Raw genomic sequence first — 12418 nt, 5'->3', positions numbered from 1 at the left:
CATTATCCTTTACCTATCCAAAATATGCTTAACAATGTTATAATAATGCAAAGACTGCCTCTTCATTTGAGCAAAACTTAAACTTGATTAATCTAGTGATGAGACAGAAAATGAAATAAACTCGGTTCATTAAAATGAGGATTTTGTATATAGGTCCCGAGCAAGTAGATGCACATTCTAATTTGGCATTGCTGCCGTTGACATGTTTCTTAGTAATGCCAATAAACAAAAAAGTGGGTAGCACATTTATATACCAAAAAGAAGAGAGTCCCTCGAACACTATATACTGCCAGACCCAGATGTGGATGGAGGATTTGCTTCATCAGGAGAAGCAGTCCTGGTAGGCCAATCAAGGAACTTGTAGCCTGCGAGTGAGGGCGGCAAATAGCTCTGTGTTGCTGAAGGGTTGTCTGGAGGGTATATGTATCCCTTGCCATATCCAATGTCCTTCATTAGTTTGGTCGGAGCATTCCTGAGATGAAGGGGCACCCCTTCATTCTGCCCAACAGATTCCCTCACCACCTTCTGAGCAGCACCTATTGCTTTGTAAACAGAGACAGATTTAGGAGCCAATGCCAAGTAGGCGACACACTGCGCAAGAATGACATTGCATTCTGGCATTCCCAGGAAGTGGCAGGCCTGATAGCAAGAAACAGCCTGATTGAGAGCTGAGGGATCAGCCAAACCAACATCCTCACTTGCAAACCTTATGAGCCTGCGCGCAATGTAGAGAGGCTCTTCCCCTCCTTCCAACATTCTTGCCAACCAATAAATCCCTGCATTGGCATCACTCCCCCTCATGGATTTGTGGAGTGCGCTGATCAGATTATAGTGCTCTTCCCCAGCTTTATCATAAGCAAGATGCTTGCACTGAAGTGCCTCCTTTGCGTCATCGAGTGTAACAGCAACAGCAACAGCAGCAGCAGCCTTCTGTTGCTCCTCTTTGGATTGGTTAGCAGGTTGTTGGAGCCTTGCAGCAGCAGTAACAGCAGCTATCTCGAGAGCATTCAGGGCGACACGAGCATCCCCATCACAGTTGTTTCCTATGAAATCCAGAACATCCTGGCTCACATCAACCTGACAACCAGCGCTGTGAGTCAACCCTTTGTCGGAGTCATTGACAGCCTTTCTGAGAAGCAAGGCAACATGGTGGGGCTTGAGAGGGTTAAGGGTAAGGACCCTGCAGCGAGACAAGAGAGGGGTGATCAAGTGGAACGAAGGGTTCTCGGTGGTGGCTCCCACGAAGACAATGCTGCCATCTTCAATGACGGGCAAGAAAGAGTCCTGCTGGGATTTGTTAAATCTGTGAACCTCATCCACGAACAGAACGGTTCTCTGGTTGCTCTTCACTCTCAGCTTTCTGGCCTCGTCCACGGCGTCCCGGACATCTTTGACGCCGCTGGTGACAGCGGATAAGGAGACAAAGCGATAACAAGGGCATTGTTGATGGGGAAAGGAGTTGACGATTGCTCTGGCGATGGTGGTCTTGCCGGTGCCGGGGGGACCCCAGAGGAGGATGGAAGGGAGACGGTTGCGGTGGATGGCGGAGCGAAGGAGGGAAGTGGGGGAGAGGAGATGGTCCTGACCAAGGACGTCGTCGAGGGTTCTGGGGCGGAGGCGCTCGTATAGGGGCTCGTGGGCGTTCTTCTTGGAAGGGCGAAGAGGGTTGAAGAAGAAGGAAGATTGAGGATTAGGATTAGGATTAGGATTGGGATTTGAGGAGGGTAGTGTTCTTTGGCGTTTTGAGAGTGGGGATGCCTCGTCGTGTTGCTGTTGCTCAACATCAATTGCTTGCCCTTCTTGCTTCGAGTGCGAGTGGAAAAACCGTTCGATCTTAGGTTGCGTGGGCGCCGGCGGTGGGGAAGCTGAAGGGTTCGATTTGTGAGTTAGGATCCATTCGGTGGCTTTGACGGTGGATCTGCCACCGGTGGCAGCCAAGGCTTGGGCGGCTAGCTCGTTGGGGAAGCCCATGCTAAGCAGCTGTTGCATCTCGTTCTCCATTCTGGCAAATACTATTCTGCTCTCACATTATTAATGCTTAGGGTGTGGCTATCTGACTCACTTTGGGATGGGAATCTCAGCGCCTCCCTAATTGCTATCTTCACCGCTTCACCCATCTTTTCTTTATTCCAAATTCCATCCCCCTTTCCTTTTGCTTTGGGATTCTAAATACCCGCCATTTCTTCTTAATTCCTATTTCATTTATATTATTATTACCGCCATAATTTATTCATTCATTTTGACTCGCTTTTTCTAATTTCCAAATCGATTATATTTACTTCATCTTTATACATTAAATTAAATAGTTCACTTCAACTTGTACTCCAAATCTCCAATAGTTTATGAGTTGAACAATGGTATTATTTTCTCTGCTTAGTGTGGTGCCAATGGGGTCAGTGCATGGATTCTCCCTTATATACTTGCTTGCTTCTACGTCGGATGCACTTTACAAATTACAACTGATTCCATGACAATGACTGCCCATCTGAATCAGAACCAAACTCATGCACTTCACCGGATTTTTAAACTCCACTTGCAGCCTCTCTACTTTTTTTTTTCTTTTCTTTTTTGGTCTGGTATTTGTTTATTTTAAGGACACAGGCGGTCATTCAATACGGGCTCAACTAGAAAGCACACTTTGGAACTACAAAGACACATATTAGTTCAAAGAAAACGGGCCTCTTGAGGCTGTGTTTCTGTTGGGCTCCTCATAGCCCAAGAAAAACATAGCCTTCAATTAGATTTCCTTCATTATGTCCAAAAACCAAAAACTTAAAAGCAGAGTTTTCTTTGTTCGCATATAAACTTAATTGAGACCACGTAGCAAAGGCCTAGTACAGATGGTATATCTATATGTCTCTTGCAAATTATAGCGGGGTTTAAGTTTTAGCTAAAGCTGGATGTTATTTAAGAATCTATAATGAGTACTCATGCAATGTGTGTATGTTGTGTGGGTATGTAGTATACGGATGTAATGTCTAGAATCGTTATCATCAAGCATACTATTATTTAACGGTATTATTTTGATACTAAAAATGTTACATTATGATATTAAATAACAGCAGTGACAATGATAATATTAAGAACAATCCAAAAAAGATCCTAAGTAGAAATAATATGCAGAAGTTGATCTGCACCCAATCCAACACAATCCAATACCTAGAAATAATATGCAGAAGTAGATCTGCACCTAACTTAGCACAATCCAGTTAATGGGAGTCTGGACAAGTTTACAATCTTTAAATCCAGTTTCGAACAAACAAATCAAGAAAATATTTCAAAATTTTTTTGTCTTTTATTTTGAATCTGTCATGAATTCTTTTGACCGATTCAATTTCATTTAAATCATCACCCGCCAATACCAAATCATCCACATACACAAGAATTACTATAAATGTCAGAAAAGTCTGTTTGATAAATAAACTATAATCTAATTTGTATTGAATATAATTCATCTCAAATAAGACAGATTTTAGTTTATAGTTTTATTGTCGGCTTGCTTGTTTCGGTCCATACAAGGACTTCTCAAGCTTGCAAACCTGCCTTAATGAAGCTTCTTAGTCTGGGAACCTGCATATAAACTTCTTCTTCAAGTTCTCCATGCAAGAAGGTTGTATTTACATCAATTTGTTTGAGATGTCAATCCTTGACTGCTGCAATAGCCAACACAATTTTCAATGTCCCCAACTCTTTACTACTCAGAGATATTGTTTCGGTCGTGAAGTTGGACTCTTCAATCTTTCTCAAATCACGCCAAATGATCGTAAATTAGAGAACAAGTTACCTATTTTTCAACCTGCAATCTCCATGTTTTTCTATCCACGCTCATCGCACCATGTAAAAAAAATGCATGTGAAATTGGAGAACAACATATTATTAAAGAAGGAGAGAAGAAATTAGACAATAAAACTTACATTAATAAAGAGTTCAAAGAATACAAACTTTACAACTATCTATTTATAGCTACACTACAACTATATAAAATTATGGTCACACTAACTAACTTTGTGCACCTCAATTTACTAATGACCTACAACTATCTGATATTAAATAACAATAATGGTAATGATAATATTAAGTAACAAAACAATTTTTTTATTAGATATTGAAAAATAAACTTATAAATTGGTTATGTTTCGTCATATACTTTTAAGTGTCTATCATATAATAACTCTTAGTCAAACTTAATATAATTAATGTTAAATTGATTTGATTTATGTCTAATATAATTTTACACATTAATTAATTATTAAATTTGATTCTTATATTTATATTTATTCTTATACTTTTTTAATTTTAAAATATTTTATCAAATATAATTATTATTACTTATATTTATTAAAAAAAAATTATTTTAATTTATTAAATATATATACTATAATTTTTTAAAAAATAAAAATTCTAAAACCAAGCCTAAATGCAAATCTCAACAAAATCGAGAAAATGCAGCCAAAATAGAAACAAATAGAACACATAACATACAGCACATATAAATACAATATATTAGTTAGGAGAATTTTTTAGTATCTATAATTTTTTTGCCTATATTGGCTAAAAGTAAGGATAAAAAAGATAAGATTCACTCTTATATTTTTGAAAGCATTTACTTAAAGAGCAATGCTAGGGCCAGTAATTTTTGTGATTGTTAGCCATTAACTAGCCATCAATGATGATTTGATGGTGTGAGATTGGTGTGAGATTTCATCTAATGTCTCACCTTTTTCTGCTGGTTACATGCTGGCCAAAATTCAATAAAACTGTTGGTCCCTAGACTTTTCCTTTACTTAAATGAAGATACTAAAAATATCTTGTGAAGATTTTTGTGTTAAAAATATATTTTATTTATTTAGCCACATTTTTTAAAAAATATTTTTTAACATATCAAAATCAAACTTTACAATTCATCCTCTAATAATTAAAAAAAAATTATCTTTATATAAAAATAATTATAATTTTTAGAGTTAAGTATCGTTTTTGTTTCCAATATTTGGGGTAAGTTCCAAAGTTGTCCCTAATGTTTCAATTGTCCTATTTAAGTCCCTAATGTTTCAAAATTGACTCAATGTTGTCCTGTCGTTAGGGGTCCTAACAGAATTGAGGCGAGATGAAATTGAGACGATTTTAAAACGTTAGGAACTTAAATGGGACGAAAATGTTGAGGACAAAAACGATACATAGAAATAAATTTTAGTTTTATCCTTTAATAATATTAATTTTTACTGTACATAATATTCAATTATTTTTTAATCATATTTAAGTAAATTACACTTAATCACGTTACTTTCATTCTAAATAAATTTTTTTATATTATTATAGTAACTTATAACTTTAAGTGTAAAATTATAAAAAAAATAAATTTATTTAAAATGAAAGTAATGTGATTAAGTATAATTTACTTAGATGTGATTAAAAAAATTGAATATTATATACCATAAAAAATTAATATTATTAAATAATAAAATTAAAATTTATTTCTATGTATTGTTTTTGTCCCCAACATTTTCGTCCTATTTAAGTCTCTAACGTTTTAAAATCGTCTCAATTTTATCTCGCTGTCAATTCTATTAACAGATCCCTAAACATTGAGTCAATTTTAAAATGTTAGAGATTTAATTAGAACGATCAAAACGTTAATAACAACTTTAAGATTTATCCAAATGTTGAGGACAAAAACGATAATTTACTCTAATTTTTATGGTAATATCCTTTAGACAGCATATAAATCACCTTGTATTTAACGTACATTTCTAGGCAAAGAACTTGATGAAACAGAGGCTCATAACAAGGAAAGGGATTAGTGAGTGAAGATTGCAGCACATAACTCTTGCAGAACAAAGAAAAATAAACCAAAATGGCTTTGTTAACTTAGAATGAGGTGTGTATAACAAAATGAAAGAGCTGAGACGGCATATGATTGCATTGTGAATTCCATCTGGATATGATGGTTACAACTTACAAGAGCAGTTTTGATTCATACACTAACTTTATCCATTAAATAATCAATCAAACGCCCCAAATGAGAGTATGAACATCCACCCTCTTTCATAGTACTCCTAGACTTTTCACTCATCTCCTTCATTCTTTTCCTCACCTCCGCATCTGTTAACAAATTCCTTATTCCTTTCTCGATCTTCTCCGCACTTAACACCCGGGTAGTCCCAAACATCAACTCATGCTTGAATTCCAACGAAATTTCCACACCCAGCTTCAGCTCACGCACCAACTGAAATGCATTGGATTGCTGTTCCGCATAGAGCGGCCATGCCGCAATGGGCACACCATAATATATGCTCTCCAGCGTAGAATTCCAGCCGCAATGAGAAACAAACCCACCCGTGGCTTTGTGAGCCAGAATTTGGGCCTGAGGGGCCCATCCAATGACTCTTCCCACTTCTGCCGTCCGGTCCAGGAACCCATGAGGCAGAAGCTCTGTGAGCTCAGGGAGAGAGTAATCAGATGGCGCGCCCATGAAAGAGTCCTCAGGTGGGGGTTTGCGCAGGGACCAGAGGAAGCGGGCTCCACTGTCCTCGAGAGCCCGCGCGATCTCCCTGACCTGCTCCTGATGGAACCAACCTCTGCTCCCGAAGCAGAGAAACACTACGGAGGAAGTAGGTTGGTCGTCGAGCCACTTGATGATGGTCTCCGAAGCACGGTCGTCATCCCCGCTGAGGTTGAGTAGGGGACCCACCGGATAAACAGGAAAAGCAGCATCATGGAAAGAGTGAATGGCGTAGGATTCGAGCTCCTCAAAGGTGTTTATGATAAAACCATCAGCTTCTTTGAGGCCGCTGGCATACGACATGAAAATCGGGTCCCATTGCTTTCGCGTGAGGAAAGTGGGCATATTTCTCCACGGGAATGGGTTTGCGAAAGTAGGGATGGTCAACTCCGAGTCGGAGTCCTCCCACTCATAGGCTACCAGATTGTCCCGGACACGGAGCGTGTGCATGTGAAGGGTCATGCCAAAGAAGGTTGCTCCAGAGGTAAAGAACACGAGGGCAGGCACACGGAAGTCCTTGGCAATCTCAATCATTGAGGTGAAGAACATGTCGAGGACGAAAGCGGCCAGTGGTGGGGCGGAGGGGGAGCCAGTGAGCTTGGTGACGGCTTCTCTGACGTGGGGCTTCATGAAATCGATGAGAGCGTCCATGGAGGAGGCTCTCTCGGAGTCTGATGATGGCGGCTTGGGAGTGTAGTCGGGCAGGTTAATGACGTTTATGCGGTGGGACTCAGAGTGGAGGGAGTTTGTTGCTGTAGATGTGGTTTTGGAGTCAACAGGGGACTTGAAAAGCATGATATTGACGGTGAGACGGTGGTCGTGGTTCACCAGAAGCTTGGCGAACTGGAGGGTGGAGAGCAGATGACCTTGGCCTGGAGAAGGCACCAACACCACTTGTGCTGCTTTCTTGTTGCTCATCATTACCACTCTCACTCGATCGGCTTAATTATTATTATTTTAACAAGCTGCAAATAATGTGAGTTGTGAGATCTCTATATATAGGATCCTTGTTTTTCAACGGTCAATCAACGTGTGTGGAAATTAGAGTGTGAACCTGCCTTGCTCCGGCTGCTTGTCCCTTTGTGGACCATGTATCATGAGCTTCTTGTCCCTTCCTCAGTTCCTTGTTCCTTCTACCAAAAGGATAACATCCATCCTAACCGTATATAATATTAGTGGATACTTTTAACTATTGCTTCACTCTCATCATTCATATCCGGTCCCATATTTGCTTGTCGGGATCATCTCTGCACGGTTACTTCTTAATTAAGGCTTAGCTTATTTTATCCATTATTACAAGATTCTCGGGAATATTCACTTTTCACCGTAATATAGTATTAGTATACACCAAATTTAGTTATATATATATAATTTATTTTTATATTTTAATATTATTAAAATATTATTAGAGTCGTTAGTAATTGAAAATTAAATTAATAATGATCGATAATTAGTAAATAGAATATTTATAAAGTTAGTTAATAATATTTATGTAAATAAAATGACTTTGGTATCATGTAATAACAACTTTAAAATAACAATTTTATATATAATATTATATTTTTATTCTACTTTTTTTTCAAAAATTTAACATGATAAAGTTATGATATCCTCTTTTGAAAAGAACGGGATATTATTTTTTATAAAACTACGGTATTTTTTTTCACAAAATTTTTTCTTTTATGTGTTGTTCTTTTTTTCACCTGTTTTTTTTATTTTTTTTCACTTTAAGGATAAGTCCATCCTTTCAGTTTCATGTAGTCCCTTAACCAAAGCAGAAGCCATTAGTTAGTAGATAGAATATTTAAAAAATTAGTGGGTAAAGATAAAGAGATTTGAATTCGTAAATTTTTAAATGAGTATAGAAAGATTATGTCATTTAAATTATAATTTATTGGTATAATATATTTTTTTTTGAAGTAAAGAGAGCTCAACACAACAGAATAGAGCAATAAAAGTAGCTAAAAGCAACATCAGAAAATAAAAAAACCACAACCCCTAGTCATCTTCGCCATGACCATCAACAACCACCAATCTATTTCTTCGGATACATAAATAATCTGTTGATAATTTCTACTACACTTGAGGTCTGATTTCGAAAGAGCCTGCCATTTCTTTCCGGTCAGAGTCCAAATAATAGCAAAGAATCCAATAAACCATATTTTTCTGTCTACTTTTCTTGGCGATGAGTTCGTCCAGCTTTTAAAGTGGTGCTTTAGTATAACTGGTGCTAGAATTCAATAATATTATTTTTTTATTCTACTTTTTTTTAAAAATTTAATAAATATATATTTTATATTAGTGATTAATTTTAATATAAATTTAATATAATTGTATAATATAATAGAAGAGACATAAATTTATTAAAATATATTATTTATACATTAAAATTAACTATTAAAATTAATTTATATATAAATAATATTTAATTTGTTTTTAATATATATTTATATTTTAATATATATTTTATATTAATAATTAATTTTAATAGTTGATTTGAATATACATTTAACATGATTGTAAATTTATTGCTATAGCTAGACTACCTTTTAGTCCAACAACAAAGACGAATTGGAATGGAACAGTGACACACGGGAAAGAAAGCGATATATGGCTGGGGACTGGGGAGTATGGGTTTTAACTTTTAAGACATACAAGCAGGGTAACCTAAGAACAAGACTTGTCAATTAATCCACAACAAAACTACCGTAATCCTAATTAAATGAAAGCATTTTGTGGTATTAATTTTTTGAAATTGTTCCTATTGGATGCAGTTGGCATTACACAAAAACAAAAAAATGGAGGTGTTTAAGCCCATTTAGCTAGAATAGACATGCAAGCAGCTCCAAGTAGAAGAGAAGTATAAGCTCCAAACTGAAGCCGGCCACTTTGTTGGACTCTTGAGTTGATGAAATCTGCTGCGAGCAGGTCCACGAGAGACATGTAAATTAATATCCCGGAAGATGCTGCGTTCATGACCCCTTCCACAATCAGTGCTCTTGGGCTGTTCTCCTTGTATGCCTTGCTAATCCCTATCCCAATCGCTATTCCAACTGGTGTTGTCAATGTAAAGAACACTGCCATTGTTACAACTGCTCTTCTATTGAATTTTGCCTGAGCATAACGTATATGCATAAATAAATAAACAAGGAGAATATTATGGACAAACAAATTTAGTGAAAATAAAAACAAAAATAAAAATAGCTATATCTACCTGCGAGATGCAGCCACCAAGGCCCATGCCTTCAAAGAATTGATGGAAAGTTAAGGCAGCAATTAGAGGCCTTATGGTCTTTGGACTCTCACTTGCTCCCAAGGAGATCCCGATTATCACAGAATGAACCACAATTCCGAGCTCTAACACCTGCATTCAGTTTATCAAAATAATCATATTACTCTGCTTTATTAAAATTGGGGATAAAATAAACAAGTGCGTGATTACCTGAGAAATAATACGATGACGAAGGAGTTGTGTGGAATCTGAGGAAGAAGTGGAACCATGAGAATGACCATGAGTTGCATGTGTATGAAGATGCACGTGATCTACTCCCTCCTCTATCAACCATGAGCGTAGCAATTGCGGATAACATGGCCACGAATCCCGTGAAAGGAAACTCTGCCCACGGATGTTCCTTGAGGCAGGGAGATGTTAGCTTCTCAAAAGCATCGGGCAAGACGTGTATAAAAGCAGTGGACAATATTACCCCTCCTGAGAACGCCTTTACCAAGAAGAAGAAATCCCTCTCTGGACTCAAGGCAGAGAACCTTTTGATCTTCCCCAGCGTTGGAATGGTTACACCGATTGCACCTGCCACCAGAATCGTACCCAAAGCTGCTATTTTATATTTCAGAGCCAATGCTGCTTCCTCACCACCTTCATTCTCCTCTTCCTCTTCGCATGTGCACTCCCCCACAACTGAGCTTGGAACCACCAGAATTGACAACAGAAATAATAATATACCTACTGTCAACCAATTCTTTCCAAAACCTTTGTTCATCTTTGGATGATTCAACAACAGATAGAATCAATTGAAGATCAACTTAATGGAAAGGAGAGGATTCTGATGCGGGGTGTATGTTAGTACTCTCCAGCTCAACCAGATAGATGTTGATGAATTGTGTACGGTTTCTATATCTATATAGATAGAGAGAAAGAGAGTGAGAAAGAGAGAGGTTCATTAATCATTCTCCTGACTAACTGTGATTGCTGAATATACAAAATTAGATCAGAAGAATTCTGCAATTGTGAATTCATTATGTGTATGCTATTTAGTAAAGATATATATATTTTCTACCTAGGTAGCTACAACATAGGAGATTTACGGTTATGATGCCATTGCCAACAAACTAAGTGTCCATTTGATGTTGAAATATGTCGACATGCAGCGGAAGCCAAGGACAAAATAAACCCAGGTATTTGGGTTTTATGACCACATTATTTGAAAATTATTGTAGCGGTCAAGTTATAGTTGCAACACGTTCTCGTTCACACTTCACGGTTGCGCAAGACTCTACGATATCATTTATATCATTTCAAGAGTACTACTACTTTTACACATCAAACTTTAGATTTCCATTCTTGCTTTTGTTGAACTCTTTCTTCAAAGCCCTCGTCAATAACAATAAGGAACTAACATCTGTCTATCCTAACATTGCTATGTTCACACTCCACATGGTTACCTGATGGTAGTTTTTCTAGTAAAACAGAGAACTAACACCTTTGTGATTCTGTTTTTTCATGTTATTTCCTTTTTTTTTTCCGTTATGCATAGTTTGTAGAAGCAAAATTAAAGCGGGTTTCTTGATTATAAGGAAGTGTTGAACCTAATAAAGGTTTTAACTTTGTGGATAGCGATCTACATGGGTTCAAGATTTATACTGGATATATAGTGCAGTTGGAAATCGATGCGGAGGATAATTTCCTTAAGAAAGTAGTGTGTCAAAGCCTTACTTGCAGACTGCATCACTGCATCCTGAGAGTAATGGGCAGGAAGAAAACAAAAAGAAGGTGTACTTGAGGGAAGGAGTTAGGATCTTGGCGGAATGTGCATAACAACTGCCCATGGGGATTTCTGTAATATTGTGTGTTATCTTGAATTGTGGAACATGCTTCGGCGTTCCATTTTGCTGGGTTTTTTTTAACATAGTTTTGCTTGTGGACTGCTGATATACATGGAAAATGTTGTTTGTGCATATGTTTAGTACAGAAACTCTGAATTTTGTTCGTGTTAAGCGTTAACTGTTAAACATCATTCGGGGTATTTAAATGGTCCAAGACTTAAAATCGGACACCACTTCAATGGTCCAAGACTTGCAAGGAAAAGAGAAGCTTCTTAATTCCCGAGGTATGAGGTCCCATTAGCGCTAATTTTGTATGTTACTACTTACTAGCGATGGCGGCTGCTGCTTCACATTCTCATCCTATAGTTCTAGCTGTAGATAACGCACAGGAAGACACTGTATATGAAAGAAGCAAGTCAACTCACGTAAAGGAGATTTCTGACAATCGGTGGCATCCATGTCTACAAATCCCCTGCAAGCAATTTCATTTCACACCTTGGGTAGGCAGGCATACTAGTTTAACTTTGAACAAAGAAAAAATTATATTGAAACAGACAGATTACATGAAAAGAAAAAAGATAGACAAATAAATAAATAAAGAAAAGTCTAGGAGGATGTCACGGCAACAAAGGATTCTAAGGAGATACTGTATCTATCATTTGTCCGATTCTAAGGAGGAAAAAAACTCCCAAAAAGGCGTGTATATAAAATAAAATAAAAGAAAAGACAAGAAAGAAGAAGTGAAGAATTAAGAAGGTAAGTAAGGTTGCGTGTGTATGAACCTAGTGCCTAATGCCTATAATATTATAATAATGAATAGTAATAGACATAAACAAGGGAGAGGGGTTGGTCAACAAT

The 12418-nt window shown here is 37.3% G+C and overlaps 1 protein-coding gene and 2 pseudogenes across 1 annotated transcript; all 3 read right to left on the bottom strand.

Annotated features, from left to right (window-relative positions):
- Positions 1–111: 111 nt before the first annotated feature.
- LOC112765231 (uncharacterized) lies at positions 112–2001 on the bottom strand (annotated as a pseudogene).
- A 3841-nt stretch (positions 2002–5842) lies between these two features.
- LOC112764510 (anthocyanidin 3-O-glucosyltransferase 2) lies at positions 5843–7687 on the bottom strand. Its single transcript, XM_025810157.3, has one exon. The coding sequence runs from the start codon at positions 7418–7420 to the stop codon at positions 5972–5974; it is 1449 nt and encodes a 482-aa protein (XP_025665942.1). The 5' UTR covers positions 7421–7687; the 3' UTR covers positions 5843–5971.
- Positions 7688–9002: 1315 nt separating this feature from the next.
- LOC112765506 (zinc transporter 5-like) lies at positions 9003–12293 on the bottom strand (annotated as a pseudogene).
- Between the last annotated feature and the right edge of the window lie 125 nt (positions 12294–12418).

This window comes from Arachis hypogaea, chromosome 17 (genome assembly GCF_003086295.3).
Source record: "Arachis hypogaea cultivar Tifrunner chromosome 17, arahy.Tifrunner.gnm2.J5K5, whole genome shotgun sequence".
NCBI lineage: Eukaryota > Viridiplantae > Streptophyta > Magnoliopsida > Fabales > Fabaceae > Arachis > Arachis hypogaea.
Note: the sequence above shows the minus strand (reverse complement) of the source record. Positions and strands in the feature narration are given on the sequence as shown.

Coding starts and splice junctions, on each gene's coding strand:
- LOC112764510 (XM_025810157.3), bottom strand. CDS start 7,420: ATGATGAGCAACAAGAAAGCAGCACAAGTGGTGTTGGTGCCTTCTCCA.